This window comes from Octopus bimaculoides, chromosome 26 (assembly GCF_046866305.1).
Source record: "Octopus bimaculoides isolate indiv1 chromosome 26, ASM4686630v1, whole genome shotgun sequence".
NCBI classification, from domain to species: domain Eukaryota; kingdom Metazoa; phylum Mollusca; class Cephalopoda; order Octopoda; family Octopodidae; genus Octopus; species Octopus bimaculoides.
The window spans coordinates 14,548,923-14,575,264 of record NC_142953.1 but is presented as its reverse complement, the minus strand read 5'-3'; the positions used below and the strand labels follow the sequence as shown (position 1 = coordinate 14,575,264).

Below are 26,342 nucleotides of genomic sequence, written 5' to 3'. Positions count from 1 at the left end.
CAAAATTGTAATCTTTTAATTGTTTGTAACTTAATGAACAATCAAATTGTCAAATTTTGGATCGTTTCTCCAATGATGAAATTGTCAACAATTTTTGTTTATTTATCAAAACATTTTTTAATTTCTTGTTATGTTTATAGTATTTTATATAAATACCTGTTTCTTATCTTTTGAAATTGAGTGTTTTAAGTTATAAATTTTCCTTCTTCAGGGCCATTTTCCACAGAAGAGATGTCAGAGTGGTTTTCAGTTGGTTACTTTGCTATGAAACTCATGGTTAAAAGAAGCTGTGATGATTATTACCAACCTCTTGGTAGGAACAATGAATTTTAAAAATATCTTTATTACTGTTTCTTTATTTTTCCCTTTTAGTTTGTTGTTTATGGTCAATCAGACTTGATATATGTAGAAGGCAGGGGCAAATAGTAAAAGTTTTGAACATTCAGTAAGGGATGCATAGTACAGAAGTGACTGCAGCTGAGATGCATTTTACTCTCCCATGCCATGGTTTTTCTGATATGCCAACAATATGCCAACAATATTGCAATCTGTTGTTACTTGAATATCCTCTTCTTTTTCCAGGTGAACTGGTAAAAAGATGTGGGAGGGTGCCTTTTCTTGCTGGGCCTCCTATCCCACCTTTCAAAGTGAGTTATTTTCCTTTTCTGTTTTCTTAAATTTATGACTGAAAAATATCAATTAACCCTTTAGTGTTCAGATTAATCCATCAAATGTAATGCTTATCTGTTCACATTAATTTTGATTTATTCAGGTTCAAGAGGGGTGTCCACAATATTTGCTTGTAACTTTGTTAATTTTCTACATACAGATTTGAAATTTTGTAAATGGGTGCTTATATGCCAGTGGTTTATAGTTACATAATTTTAGCTGATCTTTCTGATTAGATTTGACTTTAACAGGCAGGTAAATTTAATTAACAGGTGTAAAAACAATGGCATTATGAATAAACACTAAAATTGAAATTCTTAATACATCTTACCTGTTTGATTTGTTGCTAAAATTATCCCAGATGTCAACTGCCAACAATTTTACATTTTTCAAGATGAGGTACATTAATTTGAATTAATTAAAATACAGGTGTAATCGGTACAAGATTTTATTCTTTTTCTATATTTCATTCAAACGTTTTCATTGAAAATAAAGTACAAAACTCTTTTACTAGTCCAATGGTTGAGCATCAGGAGGTAAATTGCGTTGTGGACCAGTGTTTTCTGTGAAATTGGGAATAGTGATTGGTGTTGTAATCTTTGACCATGTTGCCATGTTTACGATATCATTTTCATCACTTACATTTTTATCACTTTCGTTCTCAAAATCTTCCTCATCTGATGAATAATCACTAATATCGATATCAGATTCATCTGAAGACAAAATACTCTTGTTTTCATTTATATTTTCTATATCGTCAAGAGTAAAACCTTCAAAGTCAGAATCGCTACTTGCTGATGCCATTTCTTTAAAAACTAAGGTACAGATTTCTCTTCAAACGTTGAAAAAAAAACCATGTGATCTAAACAATTTCACAGTATTTATACTTGAATAAAGATGGGAAAGGCTTCATCCTGCATTATCTCAAAGCTATAAGAATTCAATAACGTGATTTGTTTATTTTTTTAGCGATTTCGTAGAGCAGTCGGATATGGCCTGCTTAAACAAATAAAGGGGAATTCATTTTGGCCAGTTACGGCCGGTTTGAACACTAAAGGGTTAAAGGTGTTGACAATATAAATTGTGTATTTTTGAAAAATCACTTTTAAAGTTAAATATGTGACATTCTTCCGGCAAAATATTAATTTTTTACTTTCAGTGTCAATTCTATTTATTTATATTCGTATTGTGTTAAAGTGTTTATAAACATTTGAGCTCCAATGTCTGTTTTGGTTTATTTTCTATGACAGGATCCCCTTCCTAACACCACCAGTCACTTTAACAGAGTGGAGAATAACATACATAAATAATATTGGACTTGTGACTAAACTTTGTCTTTGATAAATGAATTAGCATTATTTGGATTTCTTTAAATTTTAAGACTACTTATTAGTTTTTAGTGTATATTTTATTTTGTATCTGTCATTAGGTTGCATTCCATGGTTAGTATGCCAAAGGGTATCCATCATGTGTGTCTCATAATTGTTATCTTGTTTCATTCCATGATGAGCAGGAGAAAGGGTGTCCACTTGTATCCAACATAATGCTGCAAAATAAAACCATATCACCCTCACTGGTACAGAACAATGGATGTAAAAAATATATGAAGTTAAAAAGTCTTTGATGGATTTTATAAATGATCATTTTAATTTTTTTTTATTCATAGGAGTTATTATATTGTGTATTTAATTATCTAATTACTCTATGATGATCATTAAATAATTTATTTATAAAGAGTTATGTTTGTGCTGTTGCAGACTAATGTAGTGAATTCAGTGAGTCCAAACATTGAGATGGATTTAGCAGCAGCACCAGCAGGTCCCCCGGTGACATTAGCACCTCAACCCATAGTCAGCCAATCCCTTTCACCCGTAGTTACCAGTGGTATATCGACTGCAGGCAGTCCCAGTCCAACATCAATCCATCCCACTCTGGCAGGTATGGCGCCACCAGTGCCACAGGTCCCCAATCAACAGCCTGCACAGCCTCCAGTCTCTGCACAAGAGCAGATGGCATTAATACATCAGTACATGTTCCAACAGCAACAGCAACAAATATTCCAGCATCAGTGGTTCAGGTAAGGATATTATCTGTTCACCCCTTAATCAAGAAACTCCATGTTGCCTTTCATAGCTATTTTACAAGTCAATAGAAATGGTTTTATTGTTTCTATTTTGAATAGTATTTAGGTTCACAGTGTCAGGATTTGAGTTTGCATAGTTTTCACTATGAATTGAGGCACTACACTCCAATTGTTGATTGTTCCTCTCTTCCAATTTCAGTTTGAGACAATTTGCTTTCAAAAATTGTCAAATATTTTATATTTTGATAAAACAAAATGTCTGATTCAGTGTATGCCTGACTCTTCCCTACTGCCTAGTTTAAAGGTGTTTTTTTCTTTTTGGATCATTGCATGCAATTGTAGAGCAATGCAAGGAATCAATTCTGATAATCACAGAAATGAATTCTGATTCATCACAAGTGTCCTTGCTTCCTTGGATGTTTCATAGCTGCTTATGTTTTTTTTGTTTTTTTTTTGATTCTATATCAGACACTTCCAAATGCAAATGGTGCAACAATTGCAGCAGCAGCAGCAACATCCACATCAGGCTGTTCCACAACCTCCTCCACCACAACTCTCTCATATTGACCTCTCCGATCCAGCTGTTGCCAGTAAGATGATGTCAATTCCAGACCAACAGGTGATGATGCAGCTACTGAAATCTCAACCGATTATCTTGTCTGGTCAACAGCCACCACTCTTGGCACAGCAGCCACCCCACCCACCACCAGGGTAAGGATTTCTCTCTTACACTTATCATTTTATTTTATTTTCATTTTATCTAGTTTCAGCTCATGAGCTGTGGCCATGCTGGGGCACCGCCATTTAAAAAATTATTTAAAAAAATTATTTTAACTTTTTGGCATTCTATACTCTTTTCAATGCTTTCTTCAGAATCTATTACTATTTGTAGAAATGGGGAAAATATCAGAATAAGTACTTTATAGTATTTAGTTTTAGTACTTATGTTATGTGAAGGCACATAGCTTAGTGGTTGAACTCACGATTGCTAGATTGCAGGCTTGATTCCTAGACTGGGAAGCGCATTGTGTTCTTGAGCAAAACACTTCATTTTATGTTGCTCCAGTCCACTCAGCTAATGGTTAGGATGTTACATTCGTGATTTCTAGATTGTGGTTTCAATTCCTGGACTGGGCAATACATTGTGTTCTTGAGCAAAACACTTCATTTTATGTTGTTCTGTGGGTGGGAGAGCGGCGGCAGAATCGTTGGCACATCAGTATAAGTGCTTTACGGTATATCTTCCATTTTGAGTTCACATCCCACCTGCCTGAAGAAGGGCAAAGGAATCCACCCCAGTATTCATCCCATGGTAGCCAAAATTCCAGTAATCTATTTAACAGCAGCAGGGGAGTGTCCAGCTCTTCCCAGGTTATACAGGAAGTGCTGGAGAAGATTCGCATGCACAGGACCAACTGTCCCTATACTAGAACTGAAGTTATGTGTTCAAATCTCACTGGAGTCAATTCAGCTTTTCATGACTCAGGAGTTAATAAAATAAGTACTGGCCGTATACTTGGATTGATTCATTCAAGTTCAAGCTTGCCAACAAAATTTGAAGTGTTGTGCTCATGTAATAAGTCAGTTTTTATTGTTGTTTTATACTTTCCATAAATTATCAAGGGTTTATTATTAATACTGGATAGTTTTTTTTTAATGTACAGGGTGTCCACAAGGTCTGGGTACATGGAGTAAATAAAATCATAACATAAACAATTAAATATAAGAAATAATAATGTCTTAAAGTATGTGTTAATCCCCATGTGGGTACATGGAGTAAATAAAATCATAACAAACAATTAAATATAAGAAATAATAATGTCTTAAAGTATGTGTTAATCCCCATGTGGGTACATGGAGTAAATAAAATCATAACAAACAATTAAATATAAGAAATAATAATTTCTTAAAGTATGTGTCAATCCCCATGTGGGTACATGGAGTAAATAAAATCATAACATAAACAATTAAATATAAGAAATAATAATGTCTTAAAGTATGTGTTAATCCCCATGTGGATACATGGAGTAAATAAAATCATAACAAACAATTAAATATAAGAAATAATAATTTCTTAAAGTATGTGTCAATCCCCATGTGGGTACATGGAGTAAATAAAATCATAACAAACAATTAAATATAAGAAATAATAATTTCTTAAAGTATGTGTCAATCCCCATGTGGGTACATGGAGTAAATAAAATCATAACATAAACAATTAAATATAAGAAATAATAATGTCTTAAAGTATGTGTTAATCCCCATGTGGATACATGGAGTAAATAAAATCATAACATAAACAATTAAATATAAGAAATAATAATTTCTTAAAGTATGTGTTAATCCCCATGTGGGTACATGGAGTAAATAAAATCATAACATAAACAATTAAATATAAGAAATAATAATTTCTTAAAGTATGTGTTAATCCCCATGTGGATACATGGAGTAAATAAAATCATAACATAAACAATTAAATATAAGAAATAATAATTTCTTAAAGTATGTGTTAATCCCCATGTGGATACATGGAGTAAATAAAATCATAACATAAACAATTAAATATAAGAAATAATAATTTCTTAAAGTATGTGTTAATCCCCATGTGGATACATGGAGTAAATAAAATCATAACATAAACAATTAAATATAAGAAATAATAATTTCTTAAAGTATGTGTCAATCCCCATGTGGGTACATGGAGTAAATAAAATCATAACATAAACAATTAAATATAAGAAATAATAATTTCTTAAAGTATGTGTTAATCCCCATGTGGGTACATGGAGTAAATAAAATCATAACATAAACAATTAAATATAAGAAATAATAATTTCTTAAAGTATGTGTTAATCCCCATGTGGATACATGGAGTAAATAAAATCATAACATAAACAATTAAATATAAGAAATAATAATTTCTTAAAGTATGTGTTAATCCCCATGTGGGTACATGGAGTAAATAAAATCATAACATAAACAATTAAATATAAGAAATAATAATTTCTTAAAGTATGTGTTAATCCCCATGTGGATACATGGAGTAAATAAAATCATAACATAAACAATTAAATATAAGAAATAATAATTTCTTAAAGTATGTGTTAATCCCCATGTGGATACATGGAGTAAATAAAATCATAACATAAACAATTAAATATAAGAAATAATAATGTCTTAAAGTATGTGTTAATCCCCATGTGGGTACATGGAGTAAATAAAATCATAACATAAACAATTAAATATAAGAAATAATAATTTCTTAAAGTATGTGTTAATCCCCATGTGGGTACATGGAGTAAATAAAATCCTAACATAAACAATTAAATATAAGTAATAATAATTTCTTAAAGTATGTGTCAATCTCCATGTACCCAGACTTTGTGGACACCCTGTACATCAAGACCCCCAAAATCTTCAGATACTGTTGTGTGCTTTATGTTGTTAGTGCATGGCCTGTAAGGCCCTTTTTTTAAAGTCTGTACAATCTTTTGAGACCCTTGTTGAAAGCTATAAATATCAGTAATCCAAAAGAAGTTGTAATTATTATATTTTGAAAGAAACCATCATTGTTATTATTATTAGCATCAATGATATTAATTGGAAATATTGTAGAATTTTCTACACTTTTCTTTGACAAACAGATGTTTTAACATATTTTATTTTGCGTGTCTCCTTAACCAGAGTTGCTACATTTAGCGCCCCACATCCTGAAGCTTCAGTCCCACAGCAATCAGTATTCCATCGCTCTTTCTCGCAGCCTGCTGATTCCACAGAAAACGAAGAAACATCAATATGGGGCAATTCTGTCGGTTCAGGTAACTCTTAACAGCTTTTTAAACAGTTGCTTTTCATGTTTTTATGCTGTAAATTATTTTCAATGTTCTTTACATTCCTTCTTGAGATTCACCAACAATCAGTTGCTCTCTATCCAGATACAGTTTAGTTTATAGAGAAGTTGGCTATTGATTTTTTTTACAAACAGTATACTAAATCCATTGAGGACTTTGTAAATCTAATCCTGCTTTAGTCTGTCTAACTGTTATGTTACAAGACACATACAAAATAATTTGCAAGTTTGTGTGGATGTACACTTATAATCACATATTTATAGGTGCAGGCATGGCTTGCTTCCCATGTGATCTTGCGTTGAATCTCACTGCACGGCACTTTGTAACGCTAGGGTTGCTCAAAGCCTTACGAGTGGATTTGGTAAACAGAAACTAAAATAAGCTCATCGTGTATGTGTGTGTGTTCATGTGTACTATTGGCTAGGCATCACACTGTGGTCGTAAATCAACATCGTTGTTATACAAGCAAAGCTTTTTACTTAAAGTCATCTGTGGAAAACCTAACTATGGGAAAATGTAACATTATCTGGATGCAGAGGAGAGAAAATTTGCCTCCAAAATTTATGTCTGATCCATGCAAGCGCGGAAAACTGGACAGTAAATGAACTTGTATTACTTATAAGTTTTCAGTTAGGAATTCCTATGCTGTAGTTCTGCTCTAGTACCATAGTATATTCACAATAATTATCATCAAACAAAATGTTGCAATGGAATGTCTTGTATGGCCTATAAGCAGAAGGAAGTTTGTCATATCTTGTATGCAGGGACGAGGTTGCACTTTATTCATCATCTAACCCTTTTACTGAATCGTCAACAATGGGAGGCCCGATACCATTGTTCTGCTACAAAAACGAATTTCATCTTTTGGTCAAATGCTTAATACCTACTCCTTTTATTTATCAGATAACTGGTCACAGCCAACAAGTGTTTGGGATTTGGCCCCTACAGGGCCGCCTGCAGGTTTACCACTTCCAAGTGAGCTTCCTCCAGGAAAAGTTATCAATGTACAGGTATGAATACGTTTTTCTTTCTCTTTCCTTTTTGCAAATACTATCATTAATTGAGATTTCTTAATTACTCAGTCAGTCAATAGAATATGGATATTGTGCTAAAATAGGATTATAATTGTTCTTAACAAGTTTTACCTGTATTGCGACTAGCCACAAACCAGCTTTACTAGACAATGTGTTACAGTCAATTGCAATGGGATCTGGTTTGTTACTAGTGTCATACATATTAGCTACAGCTACATTATATAACATCATTAAATCTTAAGTGAACTGCCATTGTCGTAAAGATGTCTGTATACATCATCATCATCATCATCATCATCATCGTGTAACATCCGCTTTCCATGCTGGCATGGGTTGGACGATTTGATTGAAGACTGTCGAACCAGATGGCTGCACCAGGCTCCAATCTGATCTGGTAGAGTTTCTACGGCTGGATGCCCTTCCTAACGCCAACCACTCCGAGGGTGTAGTGGGTGCTTTTACGTGCCATCGGCACGAGGGCCAGTCAGGCGGTACTGGCAACGGCCACGCTCAAATGGTGTTTTTTACATGCCACCTACACAGGAGCCAGTCCAGCAGCATTGGCAACGACCTCGCTTGAATGTAGTTTTTCACGTGCCACCGGCACAAGTGCCAGTAAGGCAACGTTGATAACAATCACACTCAAATGGTGCTTTTTACGTCCCACCGGCACGGAAGTCAGTCAGCTGCTCTGACAATGATCATGCTCGGATGGTGCTGTTAGCGCTCCACTGGCACGGGTGCCAGTCATCGAATTTACATGATATGTATATATACACAAGAAACACGATTAAGTAGAATTCTTGTAATGGCGTATCACACATACACACACACATATTTATTAGTCTTCCATTTAATTATTATAACTCCATGCAAATCACAATATCAAGTTATTGTTTGTTAGTATTCAACATTAAATATATTTAACAATAAATAGAACCCAATTGTATCTTTTTGATCGTTCAGGTTCTTTAACTCCGCGTATAAAATGGTTTTGTTTTTGCTTATGAAAAACATGTCACAATTTTGCTAAACCTGTTCATTGCTGAGCAGGTTTCCTATCACTCTGCAATTATTTGCCGTATTATGTTTTTGTCTAGGAACATGAAGAGATGGAACGGAAGGAGATAGAAGAGAAAGAGCGAAAGGAAGAGGAACTGCGCAAGTTGGAGGAGCTACGCAGACAGGAAGAACAGCTACGGCGTGAGAAGGAAGAATTTGAGAGGGAGAAGGAAGAAATTAGGAGACAGAAAGAAGAGCTTGAAATGAAGAAAAACCATGAGTTGCAATTGGTAAGAAATCTTTTTCTGTAGTTGGGGGTGGGGCTCTGCCTGCCCCCATTTGATAGATATTTCAAACAGTGGGTATAGTTTTTCACTTAAGTTTTAAAATTCAGCTATGAGCAGCGATTTAAGTTGCTGTGATGGTTGGCTTTACTATCATTGGAAATTAGAGAAAAGGAGAGAGAGAGAGAATTGAAATAATATAAAGGAAAATAAATGGCTATTCAACCACTAACAGGGTTGTTTCAACGTTATGACCCTAAAAGCAACATGCATTTTGATGGAAGTTTGTGTTCAGTGTTTCTGTATCTTGCTTTCAGCCATCAGACATCAATAATACTTAAAGAAAATTTGTTGATAATTCCTTATTGAAACAAATAGAATAAAAGTCCCTTACATTATTTACATTATTTACATTTGACGGATATTTGTCCTCATCTTGTTTATTGTTAACACAACGTTTCGGCTGATATACCCTCCAGCCTTCGTAAGGTGTCTTGGGGAAATTTCGAACCTGGGTTCTCATTCCTAACGATGTTACTATTATTACATCGTTAAGAATGAGAACCCAGGTTCGAAATTTCCCCAAGACACCTGACGAAGGCTGGAGGGTATATCAGCCGAAACGTTGTGTTAACAACAAACAAGATGAGGACAAATATCCGTCAAATGTAAATAATGTAAATAATTCCTCATCTCTTAAATATAGAACTGTAAAAGTCCCTTAGTTGAAAAATCAGGTAAAAGTCAGTAAGAGGATGGAGTATGGGGCTATAAAATAATGCCTTAGTAATAAACCTTTGTCCACTTTTTGTCAGCTGGTTAATCGTTCGTCGTTCAACGTCGGCTTTCCATGCTAGCATGGGTTGGACGATTTGACTGAGGACTGGTGAAACCAGATGGCTACACCAGGCTCCAATCTGATTTGGCAGAGTTTCTACAGCTGGATGCCCTTCCTAACGCCAACCACTCCGAGAGTGTAGTGGGTGCTTTTATGTGCCACCCGCATGAGGGCCAGTCAGCCGGCACTGGCAACGGCCACGCTCAAAATAGTGTATTTTACGTGCCACCTGCACAAGATCCAGTCCAGGGGCACTGGCAACAGACTTTAAAATGAATGAATGAATTGTGAAAGTGTTCTGAATATTACTCCTTTTTCTTAAGATGGGTTCCATTATCTTATACATTCTGTATTATTCTGTTTCTCTGTCAGAAATTAGAAGAAAGTAAGCGGCAGGAGAAGCTATATGCTGACCAAGAATGGAAGAAAGCAGAGAAATTAAAGCAGGAGGAACTGAGGAAACAAGAAGAGGTTAAACTGAGGAATACACAGAAGCACATGGAAGAGGTGCAGCTTGAGAAAGAGAAGAAAGTTAAGGAAGAACAAAAGAAATCTGAGCAGAAACTACAAGAAGCTTTGAAACAACAAGAGTTGAAGAAGCAACAGGTTTTTGCTCTATTTTTAATTTTTTCAGGAGTGGCTGTGTGGTAAGTAGCTTGCTTACCAACCACATGGTTCTGGGTTCAGTACCACTGCGTGGCACCTTGGGCAAGTGTCTTCTACTATAGCCTCGGGCCGACCAAAGCCTTGTGAGTGGATTTGGTAGACGGAAACTGAAAGAAGCCCGTCATATATATATATATATATATATATATATATATATACTAGCAGAGGCACCCGGTGTTGCTCGGGAATGAAATTGTTGCTTATATACTTGAAGAAAAAAAGGCAAAATATGCTGTATAGAAATTTGAGAGGACATTCTGTAGATGGACTCTCAGATGAATGATGGCTGGGCGCCTCTCATGAATGGGGAAAATTGAAGATGTGCCAAAAAGCCTCATTGGTACTTGGAAACTTTTACGAAAATTAAAATGGGGATTAAATGAAAAAAATGATTTACGTGAATATCCTCACAAGAGTAATTGAAATAAATGGCGATTGTGGAACCCCCCACGCACGCACGCGTGCGCGTACCCACGTGTGTCTTTGTAAATATGTTTGTATACATTTATGTATGTGTGTGTTTGTAAGAGACAGAGTGTGAGTGAGTCATGGGTGTGTGTGTGTGTGCGTGTGTATGTGTGTGTGTGTGTATGTGTGTGAGACAGAGTGAGAGAGCGGTGTGTATGTAGTATTTACTCTCTCTCTCTCATACACACGAACACACAAAATAGAGAGTGAAGCTTTTTGCGGTTGTTATGTCAATACCGGAAGTTGACGTAGAGGAACCTTTTTAAAGAAGTGAATCTTAAATATAAAGCAATATTATTTATTTTTAATTAAAAAAATCAAATGAAGAGCCTAAGATTTATCCGAGGTCAAATTATTCACGCATTACAAGTATGGAACCATTTGGTGAAGTCGATTTCACGTGAAAAGCGATTACACACACATCTCTGTTTTATATATAGTATAGATATATATGTGCGTGTGTGTGTTTGTGTGTCTGTGTTTGTCCCCCCACCATCGCTTGACAACTGATGCTGGTGTGTTTAGGTCCCCATAACTTAGCGGTTCGGCAAAAAGAGACCGATAGAATAAGTACTAGGCTTACAAAGAATAAGTCCTGGGGTCGATTTGATTCGACTAAAAGGCGGTGCTCCAGCATGGCCGCAGTCATCCAAACTTAATGGGGCCTTATTAAGGAAATAAGAGTTGTGATGTCTATTTATTGGAGAATGTGTAAATCAAAGGAATATTGAGATATCTGGCATCTTGCTGTACCCTAGAAGACCCATCCACCCCTGCTGGTGCCACATAAAAAGTACCTGTGCCAGTGCTATGTAAAAAAAAACACCCAGTCCTCTCTGTAAAGTGGTTGATATTAGGAAGGGCCTCCAGTCATAGAAACCAGGCCAAAACAGTTAATGAAGCCAGGTGTGGCTCCTGGTGCAGTTCTAGTCAAACCGTTCAACCTATGTCAGCATGAAAAACAGGTGTTAAATGATGATAGTTACAATTTGGAATTGAAACTAGATTGCAAGCTCAGTTTTCCTCTACTATGCTGCTTTACTTGTTTTCTTCTGTGTCTTTACATCTTAGATGGCAAATCCAGTTGTGTGCCAGGCAAGATGCTTTACAATGTTCTTTTATATTATTGAAAAACTTCACTGAGTTAAATTTTGCATTTCGTCCCTTCAGTTGTTTATAGAATTGGTTGGATTCTCACCTACAAACGATTCTCATTTTCTGTTTGTAGTAAGCTAGTTGGATGATGAAAGTTAGAAACAGAAAAGAGCAAACAAACGAAATGCCAAGTGATTTTGAATGTTAAAATTGAAGCCCTTGTAGCCAATAAAACAAGAATCAATTATTATTATTATTATTATTATTATTATTATTATTATTATTATTATTATTATTATTATTATTATTATTATTATTATTATTATTATTATTATTATTATTATTATTATTATTATTATTATTATTATTATTATTATTATTATTATTATTATTATTATTATTATTATTATTATTATTATTATTATTATTATTATTATTATTATTATTATTATTATTATTATTATTATTATTATTATTATTATTATTATTATTATTATTATTATTATTATTATTATTATTATTATTATTATTATTATTATTATTATTATTATTATTATTATTATTATTATTATTATTATTATTATTATTATTATTATTATTATTATTATTATTATTATTATTATTATTATTATTATTATTATTATTATTATTATTATTATTATTATTATTATTATTATTATTATTATTATTATTATTATTATTATTATTATTATTATTATTATTATTATTATTATTATTATTATTATTATTATTATTATTATTATTATTATTATTATTATTATTATTATTATTATTATTATTATTATTATTATTATTATTATTATTATTATTATTATTATTATTATTATTATTATTATTATTATTATTATTATTATTATTATTATTATTATTATTATTATTATTATTATTATTATTATTATTATTATTATTATTATTATTATTATTATTATTATTATTATTATTATTATTATTATTATTATTATTATTATTATTATTATTATTATTATTATTATTATTATTATTATTATTATTATTATTATTATTATTATTATTATTATTATTATTATTATTATTATTATTATTATTATTATTATTATTATTATTATTATTATTATTATTATTATTATTATTATTATTATTATTATTATTATTATTATTATTATTATTATTATTATTATTATTATTATTATTATTATTATTATTATTATTATTATTATTATTATTATTATTATTATTATTATTATTATTATTATTATTATTATTATTATTATTATTATTATTATTATTATTATTATTATTATTATTATTATTATTATTATTATTATTATTATTATTATTATTATTATTATTATTATTATTATTATTATTATTATTATTATTATTATTATTATTATTATTATTATTATTATTATTATTATTATTATTATTATTATTATTATTATTATTATTATTATTATTATTATTATTATTATTATTATTATTATTATTATTATTATTATTATTATTATTATTATTATTATTATTATTATTATTATTATTATTATTATTATTATTATTATTATTATTATTATTATTATTATTATTATTATTATTATTATTATTATTATTATTATTATTATTATTATTATTATTATTATTATTATTATTATTATTATTATTATTATTATTATTATTATTTAAGGTGGCAAGCTGGCAGAATTGCTAGCATACTGGACGGAATGCTTAGTGGTATTTCGCCCCTCACTGCATTTCTGAGTTTGAATTCCACCGGGGTCAATTTTACCTTTCATCCTTTCAGAGACGATAAAATAGGTACCTGTGAATCACTGGGGTTGATGTAATCAGCTAGTCCCCTTTCTCAAAATTTCGGGCCTGTGCTTAGAGTAGAAAGGATTATTGTTATTATTATTATTATTATTATGTTGTTTTTTTTCTTCTTTCTTCAAATTTTCTCCCATTTCTCGCCAACTGTTTTCCGTACACCTGGGGCAGAGAAACTTGTTGTATGCATTCCCAATTTACACACGCAAATTCATAGGTAAAACATGTATTTAAGGGAAAAAAAAAAAAAAAAAAAAAAAAAATCATGAATGGAAGTTATTTTCACAGTGATAATGCTCTTCTTAGTACATGAGTCGTTCCAGTTAGCACGATTTTTTGCACTTCCTGTAGAGATTATTATTATTATTATTATTATTATTGTTATTGTTATTATTATTATTATTATTATTTTGTTTCTTGCAGCAAGAAGAGGTGGAACGTAGGAAGCAACAGAAGAGGCAACAGGAACTAGAGGAGCAGCGCAAGCAGGAGGAGCAGCGCAAGCAGGAAGAGCAACGCAAACAGGAGGAACAGCGCAAGCAGGAGGAGCAGCGCAAGCAGGAAGAGCAACGCAAACAGCAGCAGGAAGAGCAACGCAAGCAGGAGGCTCAGAAGCAGAAGGATATTCTCAAACAACAGCAGCACCAGGAACAGCTGCGCAAGCAGAAAGAACAGAAGGAACAGGAAGAACTGAAGAAGCAGCAGCAACTTGAGCAGCAGCGAAAACAAGAGCAGGAGCAGCGGCTGCAGCAACAGCAGCAGCAACAACACGAGGCATTACGCAAGGTGAAGCAGCAACAGAAGGAACAGCTGGCCAAAATACAAGTAATTTATTTCTTTTTCTTTGTTTATGGGGACGAAATATGTGTTGACCGACCCCCTTCTGATAATTCCAGCAGCTGAGTAGCTCTGTTGTTCCTGTGCACCGCACCCGTTCCTTCCTGGAACCCGTCCCTTCCTGGAACCCGTCCCTTCCTGGAACCCGTCCCTTCCTGGAACCCGTCCCTTCCTGGAACCCGTCCCTTCCTGGAACCCGTTCCTTCCTGGAACCCGTTCCTTTTTCTCTCTCTCTTTCTCAATATTGTCCCTTACCATCTGATTTTCCACTGAATGCCCTTTTCTGAGTATACCCCCTCGTTTTGCGAGCAGCAGCCCTTACTCCATTACCACTATCTCCCCTCCAACCGTTTCCATCTTCATGTATCTAGCACTGAACATTTCTATTGCACACACTACCTCAACTCCCTTCACATCATCTTTGGTTCCCCCTATTACCTCCCTAACCGTCACCTCCTTCTGCTATTCCCCCACTCATTGCATTTCTTTCTCTCCCTTTACCACTCACCCCTCACACTCCTGTCAGCTTTCTTGCTCTTACCACTTCTCTTTATTTCCCTTCCTGTAACTTGAGGGTATACCCTACTACCTCTACACCACCTTCCTCTTTCTCTTCCAGCTGGGGTGACCACATATCTACCCTTATAGCAAGACACCTGTTTCTCTCTATCATCCTTGAACCTCTCATCACCTGGCTGAAAGCCACCTACCTCTATACTACTCCCTCCCTCGGTTGAGTGGTCTTGTCTTGTCTTGCAAATTCTTTGGTGACTTTGTTAGTAACTGGCACCAAGTAAAGAGCATCTAGTACACTCTGTAAAGCGCTTGGTGATAGGAAGGACATCCGGTCCTGGAAACCATGTCAAAGTAGCCTCTTGGAGCTTGATGTGGTTCCTTGGCTTGTCAGCTCTGGTGAAACTGTCCAACCAATGCCAGTATGGGAAATGGATGTTAAATGACAATGAGGATCTGTTTTCTTTCTTTGTTTCTTCTTCTTCACTGAAGCATGCAGACATTTTCATCTATTACCTGTACACTTACAATCGCTCACACCTGCATTCGTACTGTCATGTTCAGCCATTTGCTGTCGTTTAATTCTTTTCTTGCTGCAATATTGCCTGTTGGCTATTTCTCTTTCGACTTCCAGTTAGTATATCACACCCCCTGTTTTCATATTCTTTAATATGATGATGTCATTGTTTTACTTAACAGCTCCCTGCTGGTGCCAACTGGGCTAAAAATAATTCCTCTGCTACTAACCTATCTCAAAGTCAAACCATTTCCCTTGCTGAAATTCAACAACAAGAAGAAATTGAACGGAAAAAAGAAGTGAGTATATATTCTAAAGTGTGCTGTGTGTATTCCTTGTTGGTATTATTGGTGAAACTGTGAAGTGATTGAGTAATTATTTTGAAGTTTTGTCTCTCTCTGAATTGAACCTTGCACCCCCAAATCAAATTTACCATTAATTCCTCTGGGATCAATAAGTACCAGGCATATACTCTGCCAAATCAGATTGGAGCCTGGTGCAGCCATCTGGCTCACCAGTCCTCAGTCAAATCGTCCAACCCATGCTAGTATGGAAAGCGGACGTTAAACGATGATGATGATGATGAAATAGAAAAGGAATAATGTTGCCCAGGTGTGTGTCATAGAGAGGTCTTTTCCAGGTGCAGGTCTCTAGTTTCATAAGACATGTGAAACTCAGCTATATATAGTTTTGTGTCTATATACACTTCTCCTTTATGTGTAGATTAAAAACAAGGGCAAGAGTTTTAAGAGTCAAAATGCTGACTAAAATGATGGTTTGTGGTGGTGGGTGTTTAATAATTTAATGAATACGTGTTGTTAAAAGTTTTGACATTGAAGAATATACTTTGCTTTATTTCGTGATGACACCATGCTCTTCAAAATGAAAACGTTCCTTTTTCTCTACTATTTTTATTGTCGTTATTTGCAGAACCAACGAAAATCTGAAGCTAAACAATTGCAACAACAGCAACAACAGCAGCAGCAGCAGCAGCAGCAACAGCAGGCTGTGGCAGCACACACACAGCAAACAAAAATCTGGGCCAATAACAAGTTCGTTTCTCATTTCTCTTTGAATTACTTTCCCATTGTCAAACTCTACATTCCTTTTGTCTCTCTCTTACTGCTTCTACAATCTTTCTTTTCACATCTAGATTCCTTTCTTTTAAATTGTCCTGTTATTTGTTATTAGAGAATGTATTTATGAAATGAGCAGTGCTGGGCTAAGTTTAATTGCAAATTATGTCATGGGCAAGTTTAGCTTTTTATCTCTTTAGGCATGATAAGCAACAGTAATATTTTGAGAACATCTACAAGGTGGTAGGCTGGCTGAAACTTTGGCACATGGCAAAACGCTTAGTGGCATTTTATCCATCTTTTCATCCCAAGTTCTGTTGAGGCTCACTTAGCCTTTCATCATTTCAGGACCAACAAAATAAGTATCAGTTGAGCACTGGGGTCGATGTAATCAACTTAATCCCTTTGTCTGTCCTTGTTTGTCTCCTCTATGTTTAGCCCCTTGTGGGCAATAAAGAAATAAGAATTGTTATTAGTCCCTTGTGGGCAATAAAGAAATAAGAATTGTTAGCATGCTGGATGAAATGCTTAGCAGTATTTTGCCTATCGCTATGTTCTGAGTTCAAATTCCGCCACTGTCAGCTTTGCCTTTCTTCCTTTTAGAGTCGATAAAATAAGTACGAGTTGAGTACTGGAATCAAATGTAATTAAATCTCCTTCTAATATGTTACTGCCTCTAATCCTTTCACTCTGCATATAGAAGAGAAAACTTCTTGTGAAAAATTTATTTTTAAAGTCAGGACACTATATCTAATTTAACAGAAATGTTGGATTTTATTAAGATGCAGCACAATTTTGTCAGTGGACAGGTCGCGGTCTCAAAGCGACGAAAATATTTTGACAAATTAAATTTAAATGTTGAAGTGAATCTGATGGCTTTTGTGTGTTATTTTAAATGGCTTATAAACACCTTCCACGCTGCAATTGTATTTTATCCTTTTTTCTTTCTTCTCTAGAATTGTTGTGGGTAAATCCAGTGCGAAATCGTTATTAGAAATTCAGCAAGAACAAGCGAAACAGCTTGAAGAAGAGAAGAAGAAGCCAGTTGCACAAACACAAGTTCCTAAAGTATGCTTTAGCATCTACTATATTTCTTTCTTCTGTCTCTTTTTGTCTCCCTACCATTCATTCAGTTTATTTCCATGATAAACTTTTTAAAGTTTATTTTATATATGGCAGCCTTTTTATATTATCTCTCGTTAACTCTTTCTCCTCGTACTGTAAAGCTAGACTTCTCTAACTATATAATGCACACTCTCTTTTCTTTTTATCACACTCTCACTGCTGGTAGGTTTTCCTCTTTGAAGTATACTCTCTCTCTCTCTCTCTCTCTCTCTCTCTCTGTCATCTTCACATTTGCTTACAAATGTTGTTTTTGAAATCTCATCTTCACATTTGCTTACAAATGTTGTTTTTGAAATCTCATCTTCACATTTGCTTACAAATGTTTTTGAAATCTCATCTTCACATTTGCTTACAAATGTTGTTTTTGAAATCTCATCTTCACATTTGCTTACAAATGTTTTTGAAATCTCATCTTCACATTTGCTTACAAATGTTGTTTTTGAAATCTCATCTTCACATTTGCTTACAAATGTTGTTTTTGAAATCTCATCTTCACATTTGCTTACAAATGTTGTTTTTGAAATCTCATCTTCACATTTTATTTAACGTTTGTTTGTTTGTATTACACACATGCATTGTGTGGGAGATGGAGTTTATATCACTTAAAAAAAAACAGTTGCTTTATTCTCTCTCTCATGCTTTTCTGCTCATCTTTTTTCATTAATAATATTAAAAGTGAGCCTTATAATTTCTAGTCATCTCATCCTCTTGGAAGTTCTGCTGTATGGGGCTCAGCAGCTCCTGTCTCAACATCTCCTACCTCCAACTGGGGCTCGGAAGGTCCGTGGCAAATACAGGGAAACAAGACCAGTGCCAGCTCTATGTGGGAGACCCAGAAAAACAATAAAAAACAGCCCTCTCCTACAAAGAATAGTACACTGTAAGTACACTATTATCTATATAATGTATCTCTGCATCTAGCATTGTCTGTCTGATATTATCCACCTGTGCGTGACACTCTCTCTCTGTCTCTGTGACTAGCATCGTCCATCTGTCTCTGGTATTATTTGTCTGTCTCAGATACACAATGGCAGTCTATCTCTGGCATTGTCTGTCTGTCTATCTCTGGCATTGTCTGTCTGTCTATCTCTGGCATTGTCTGTCTGTCTCTGGCATTGTCTGTCAGTCTCTGGCATTGTCTGTCTGTCTCTGGCATTGTCTGTCTGTCTATGGCATTCTCTGCTTGTCTCTGACACCATCCATCTGTTTCTAATCTGCCTGTCTCTAACACTGTCCGTTTGTCTCCGACACTCTCTGCCTGTGTCTCCCACTTTTCTCCTAGCACTGTCTCTAGCTCTGCCTGACTGCTCCTTTTTTTTGTTTTCTTTTATTTTTATAAGTTGAGGGACAGTCCCCATGACCTTTACAATCCTCCCTACACTGGTGAAATTACCTCTGCTGTTCAACCCTTACATCTTGCGGGGAAAAATGAAGTTTGTCAGTTAAACTATGGTGTTTTTTCCTGAATGTTTGCTACCATATAAATTCAGAAAGAAGTTGAAATGTAAAGTCTACAACAGTCAGCAGAGATAGCTTGATATAAATATTGAGATTTGTATCTCAGAGTGGAACACAATCTGTTAGAAGTATTAATATTATAAACCCTTGTTCTCTCCTATTTGAGGGCTTTCTGCCTATGTAAGAAATCATGATGATTATTATTATTATTATTATTATTATTATTATTATCATCATCATTACTATTATTATTATTATTTTTGTTTTTGTAACAGGGACACTAATAGCTTCCCAAGTTTGACTGCCGTATCATCTGGAGCATCTCAGAATACAAAATCGAAATCATCAAAAAATAAACATAACGCAGTAAGTCGTTTAAACTATTGCACACATTCAAAATATTTAGGTAATTGTATCTTTTTTGTTTACTAATTTTGTGGACAATCTTGGTTGATTGAAGAGGAAAGAATTAACCTTGCCTGTCAAATATAATGTTTGTTTATTTACATAGTTTTATAGTTTTGAATTAATCATGCATTATCTCATAGCTTTGAGATTTCAATGATGTAATTGTATATTTTTAATGGCATTGTAGGATAGGTGTGAGAGGTCTGATCTTGGCCAGTTTTAAACTAAAAACAGGTAAAATATTTAAGCCAAATATATCTGGTTTAATGTTGAAGGATTGAAGGTTTCTCCCTGAAATAAGAGAGTTCATAACGTTCTTTAAAATAAATAGGAAACATTGGTGGTTTGATTGGGTGCTATGAGGGGAGAGATTCTTGCACAGGATGTTGATTGTTAAATTAGAAGATCAATTTTATATTAAACGCAGTAGATATATAATAAAAGATGGAAATAGTTGTTACAAATATCGAGATGAAGATGCTGGAATGTGCATTGTGTTACTCAAAGGGACCCAGCAGGCATTGGGTAGAGATGTCTCTGAGCCTCGTATGAGATGCTATTTAGTGCTGGATGTTTCATTAACACATGGACATGGGTAGCCATCAAGTCCCATGTCAAAGAAAACAAAACAAGTCAAATCTCAGAGTCATTGTATGAATTTATGGATTGGAAATGTGGAAGGCTAATTTTTTTTTTTTTTTTTTTTTTTTTTTTGCAAACCAGCCAAAAGATGAATATTCTAAATGTCTAAGTGTTTTATATTCTTTTTACCAGGATGGCGTAGTGAAATTATTCCAATCTTCTAATTCAAATGACGACATCCTTCACTGGTCTGAAAGTATGCTTAAGAATGTGTCATTATCTATTGATGGTAGGTATTTTCGTTTTCTTTTTTTTTTTGCGTCACTTGTTATAGTTTGGATGATTTGTGCAACATTTTTGTTTTTCTCTAAACAAATGAAGACATTCCGCTTCTTTGGATACCACTAACCAGATTGTTATTATTATTATTATTATTATGATGGCCCCTGGATCGTTGCCAGTGCCCCTGGACTGGCTCTTGTGCGGGTGGCACATAAAATACACCATTTTGAGCGTGGCCGTTGCCAGTACCGCCTGACTGGCCTTCGTGCGGGTGGCACGTAAAAGCACCCACTACACTCTCTGAGTGGTTGGCGTTTAGGAAGGGCATCCAGCTGTAGAAACTCTGCCAAATCAGATTGGAGCCTGGTGTTGCCATCCGGTTTCACCAGTCCTCAGTCAAATCGTCCAACCCATGCTAGCATGGAAGGCGGACGTTAAACGATGAACAAACGATGATGAGCTGGCAGAATTGTTAATGGATTGGACAAAGTGCTTAGGGGTATTCTTCTGGCTCGTTACATCCTTAATTCAAATCCCACCAAAGTCAACTTTGCCTTTCATTCTTTCAGGGATCAATAAAATAAGCACTAGTTGAGCAGGGGTTGGGGAGGTTGTCGATGTAATCAAATAGCCCCTTCCTTCGAAATTGCAGGCCCTGTGCCTATTAGTAAAAAGAAATATTATAAAGGTAGTAAGCTGGCCGAACTATTTGCGACATTTCTTCCAGCTCTTTACATTCTGAGTTCAAATTCCACTGAGGTCGGCTTTGTCTTTCATCCATTTGGGGCCGATAAAATGACGTACCAGTCATGTACTGATGTAACTGATACCCCTTCCTCCCCTTATATAACCTACTCAGTGGAAGAAACATATTTGCTTCAACAAAATTTCATCCATTATTAATATGGAAATTACTTGTTTCAGGTTACAGAGTTTTGAGCATTGAGAAGACCCGGCAAGCCAAGTAAGATCGTTGCCAGTGCCCCTGGACTGGTTCTTGTGCGGGTGGCACATGAGATGCACCATTTTGAGCGTGGCCGTTGCCAGTACCGCCTGACTGGCTCCCGTAGGATTTTCGAGCGAGATCGTTGCCAGTGCCACTGGACTGGCTTGTGCGGGTGGCACATAAAAGACACCATTTCGAGCGTGGCCGTTTTCGTGCGGGTGACACGTAAAAGCACCCACTACACTCTCTGAGTGGTTGGCGTTAGGAAGGGCATCCAGCTGTAGAAACTCTGCCAAATTAGATTGGAGCCTGGTGTAGCCATCCGGTTTCACCAGTCCTCAGTCAAATCGTCCAACCCATGCTAGCATGGAAAGCGGACGTTAAACGACGATGATGATGATGATGATGATCTTTATAGTGAGCCTTGGATGGGCTCACTACAGATAACAAAACAGTTGATATATTGTGGGCATAGTATTTGTAATGTTTCGTTGGTCACCCTGAAACATTTGAGAGGTCGTTTTCTTTAATGTTAGACATCTACTCAAGTAGGGCAAATAGAAAGTCTCTTAGACGTATCAATAATATCAATCTCACAGTTGAAAACACTTTGTATACCCGTATACAAATTATATATATCCATATACAAGTTTATGTCTAATCTATCCTGTTTGAAATAATTATCAATTATCCATTTTCAGTCCCAACCTTTGTGGCCTTTCTACAAGATGTGGATTCACAAGAGGTAAAAATAGATTTTTTTTTTTTTTAAAACAACTTTCATTTGTTGATGTTTTCCCCCCTCTTTGCACCTCTAAGCATCTTCAAAAGTCTTCCACAACATATACCCTGCACTGGTCATTCTCAACTGGGCTCCGCATAAACTCTTGGCGAGCTTTACAAGAACACACAAATATTTTAATTTTTTTAATACTATTCCTAATAGTATTTAATTCTATAAATATAATAGCATTTGGTTAAACATGGAATGGCTAGGAGGGTCCTGAGTAAAATAGAAATGAAAGGCGTTCCATCGGTAAAAAAATGGTTGAGAATCATGGTCCCCCCATACACGAACACGCACACACCAATTGATTAATCTCAATAGACAAGCTTATACCCAGCTGTATATTGACATATCTCAATACACAACTACAATCTCCTGCATAAATTGTACAGAAACATACCAGTGTAGTGATTGCTTTGCACAAACAAAAATATATACTTGTGTGTGTGTTAGTAGTTATGTATCAAGTGAGAAACAATCTTAAAAGTTTTCATATGCATTTATGAGTCTGTTTAGATACTCATTTCATAAGATGAATAAAATTTGCCATCTTTTTCTACTTCGCTTCGTTTCTTCCCTGCTACCCACCACACTATATAGATGTGTTTTTTGATTTTGACCTCTAGGTACGTGAATATGTTCGCTGTTACTTGGGAGAAAACAAAGTTGCTGCTGAATTTACTCGTCTCTTTCTTGAGAAACGAAACGCACTGAAGAAAGGGGCTCAACATACAAACCAATCAAACCGAAAATCCCAACCACCACAAGAAGAGGTAAGTAGCATTTAAATTTGGCTTAGAAAATGAAGATTTACTGTGGTGTGTCCGAAGATGTCGTGTGTGTGTGTGTGCCTCTTACTTTTCTCTTGGTGACAGCAATATGTATGTGTGAATAGTCATATACACATGACTCGGGAAGAATCTTTAGCTTACATTATTATGGCTTGTTCACTAATCCCTTTGCAGAGTGTACCGAGTGAAATTTTATTGTGGCCCCCAACACTCCTGTCCACACACATGCGTCATACAGTCTACCTTTTACTCTGAGCAAGAGGCCCTTTATCACCAGCAGGGGTAGGAGCTCTCTGAACTTTGCCCAGGCTATTCTTATTCCAGCAGCTACACTCTCAGAGCATCCACCCCTGCTACTGACTTGGTCACCTAGGTAATGGAAGCTATCAACTACTTGTAGTTTTTCCCCCTGGAATGTGACAGAATTTGTTCTCTGCACATTATAGAGGTTTCTACCTACACCTTTTCTACAGATCGAGCAGGGCCATCTACCTGAAGGGTGTTGTGGTTTGTCTGAAGAAAATTGAAGTTAACAAATTGTATTGAGCTGTTTAAAAGTCAAAACTTGAAGCCCATCAAAACAACTCTACTGAATGTTATTGAACAAACTGATTCGTCATTTGATTTTGGAATGTGACCAAACTCATTGACCTGCAGAAATCCATTCAGCGGAAGATTCCATTGTTAAACAACTGGGAGAACACAAATCAAGCCAGCAATATTGCTTGTCTTGAAAGTGTCAAATCGATCAGCTTAATAAAATTAAAAGCACTTCTTTACATCATAACCTAAGCTTACACTGGATTGTTCCACAAAGTTGTCAGATTTCTGCAACCTACTTCATAAAAATGAAAATCGAAAGCACTGAAAATCTGACATCATCTCTTCCTGCCAATCTGGAAGAAAATATACTCTTTTTTTTTAATCTATTAAATGCTTCAGTCATTAGACTGTGGCCATGCTAGGGCACCACCTTGAAGAATTTTTATTATGTTCCCCTCAAAGAAGCCCAGTTAATGATTTATTTTGTGTTTTTTTTCTGTAGCTTTCTGAATGCTTGTGTTGTTTCTTATCTGAGATTATTCTAATTACAGGAAAGTATTTGGGGTCCAGTTCGTAACACTGCCACAGAGTCTCATAGCAGCAACAGCATCAATAACAATAACCATAGCAACAACGATGCCATCAACTTGACCAACCAACAGGAACACTTGTCTGGCAGTGGCAGCAGCAACAACAACAACAGCAACAAAACTAGTAGCAAGAGTAGCAAAAAGAAGAAACGCATGCAGAAGTTGGACACCAGTGTTCTGGGATTCACCGTCCACGCTGCTTCGGACAGGTTCAACGTTGGATCGATTGATTCCGTGACTCAGGCACAGAGTAAGTGAGTGGTGTGATGTTTTCGGCACGAACATGTGATCCACATATATTGTACAACTTTAGATAAATTTCAGATACATACACACGCATCAGCTTAAATACAGACACAGACATTAGTGTGTACACAAACACTTAAAAAATATGTATGTGTATACAGAATGCAAAACTAAAAAAACAAAAGATGATGACAATAAAAAGGATAAGAAAGCAAGCCAGAGACAGCCAGTCAGTAAAAGCCAACCGTTGAAACCAGTCTTCAAAAAAGAAAAAACTTCCCAAATGATCTTATTGCAAAGAATGTATTGTTAAGTTGGTGGTGTTTATAGCCATTACTGTGTGGAGTTGCAAGCACTGTCTGGAGGGAGACTGAGGTATATGATGAGAGAAAGAGAGAGAGAGAGGTTGGTTAGTCAGTCATTCAACCCTGTGCGTGAGAAAGTAAGTGGAAAGCGATTTATATTTTCTTTTAGTTGTAGTTGTGTAAATGATTTTCAGCTTGTGTTTTTTTTTTTTTTTGTGTCCGAACGTTCAAATAGCTGTATTTGAATATCTGTGAAATACTCTGTAAACTTTTAGTGCCATGTAAGGGTGAAATGTATGGAAACATTGGGTGTTGGATGTAGTTGTATTTCTACAAAACATTACAGACTTTACACACCCGATACAAGTGTATACTGAATGCTCCTGTTTTTAAGGAGTGTGAGTGGTCTGACAGTTTGGATTCCTTCATTCTCCCACCCCCACTTTTCTTCTGTTTTTTTTTTGTTTCCTTATCCGTTCTTCAGTGTTTTCTTCTTCTTTCTCTCTCTTTGTCTCTCTTCTCCTCAATCCTCCCTTCTACAGATCAATTAAAGTGAATGTTGTCCACAGATTAAAAGTAGTGGTGTCGGGGCAGGGGGTGGGGGGTTGTGGGAAGCAGATGTTGGATTCCTTCAATCACTTCTAAAAAAAAAAAAAAATTGAATTTCAAAACAAGGCAAACTGAAAGAAAGACATAAGGGGACCTTTCTTTTTGCGTATTGTTGGGGGTGGGGAACGGGAACCGAAAATAGACAAGAAAAACAAAACAACAAACTATTATTTTGGAATGTTGCAATGTTCGCCTTTTTTATTTTCTAGAAATCTTGGACGTTCAGCCTTGAGAGTATAGCAAGTCTAATAAATATATATATATATATATGTATATATATGTATGTATATATATATATATTTATTATTACAAATCAATAATAATGGAAGCTGCACTTTCCTTAATAATATCTTCCCCTTTCTTTCTCTTTTCCCTGCCTCTCTCTCTCTCTCTTTTTTCTTTCTTTTTTTTTTTTTTTCCTTTTCCTGTTCTTTCTGAATTTTACATATGGGGAAAATAAATAAATAAATCAGAAGTGGAAATTTTTGCATACCTACCTACATGAATTGGCTGTGATATTAATTGCAAAAAAAAAACAAACCCAAAAGAAATATTAAAAAAATATAAAAAAAGTAAAAAAAAAAGAGAAAAATGAGATATGGTGAAAAGATTACAAAAACTAAATCAATGAAATGAATAGACTTAAAACAAACAATTATAAAAACAGGACAAAAAAAAATAAGGGAAAAAATTTGAATAAATTTTAAGAAATATATATATACATATATATATATATATATAAAAATAATATATATATGTATATATATATTATATAATATATATATAAAATATTAAATAAATAAAACTAAACTTTGAACTTTGATCTTTCTCTTGCTGCTCTTGTGTTTATGTTTTTGACAAAAATGAAACCTTGCCTTCTCCGACATGCATAAAAAGCATGCATATGCAGTCATTA

At 34.7% G+C, this 26,342-nt stretch overlaps 1 protein-coding gene across 16 annotated transcripts in view; it reads left to right on the top strand.

Moving 5' to 3' along the window:
* Positions 1–24,713, top strand: part of LOC106880141 (uncharacterized) — a 56,471-nt gene extending 31,758 nt beyond the window's left edge. For all 16 annotated transcript variants that reach the window (XM_089342507.1, XM_089342497.1, XM_089342503.1 and 13 more), the window contains 18 exons: positions 212–313; positions 583–647; positions 2,427–2,746; positions 3,221–3,463; positions 6,437–6,570; positions 7,507–7,613; positions 8,738–8,929; positions 10,134–10,367; positions 14,235–14,636; positions 15,861–15,977; positions 16,609–16,730; positions 17,711–17,822; positions 18,575–18,759; positions 19,613–19,703; positions 20,520–20,616; positions 22,257–22,300; positions 22,969–23,115; positions 24,228–24,713. In XM_089342507.1, the coding sequence (XP_089198633.1) occupies positions 212–313; positions 583–647; positions 2,427–2,746; positions 3,221–3,463; positions 6,437–6,570; positions 7,507–7,613; positions 8,738–8,929; positions 10,134–10,367; positions 14,235–14,636; positions 15,861–15,977; positions 16,609–16,730; positions 17,711–17,822; positions 18,575–18,759; positions 19,613–19,703; positions 20,520–20,616; positions 22,257–22,300; positions 22,969–23,115; positions 24,228–24,524 (3,011 nt within the window). In that variant the 3' untranslated portion in view covers positions 24,525–24,713. The remainder of the gene's footprint in view (positions 1–211; positions 314–582; positions 648–2,426; positions 2,747–3,220; positions 3,464–6,436; positions 6,571–7,506; positions 7,614–8,737; positions 8,930–10,133; positions 10,368–14,234; positions 14,637–15,860; positions 15,978–16,608; positions 16,731–17,710; positions 17,823–18,574; positions 18,760–19,612; positions 19,704–20,519; positions 20,617–22,256; positions 22,301–22,968; positions 23,116–24,227) is intronic.
* Positions 24,714–26,342: the final 1,629 nt, after the last annotated feature.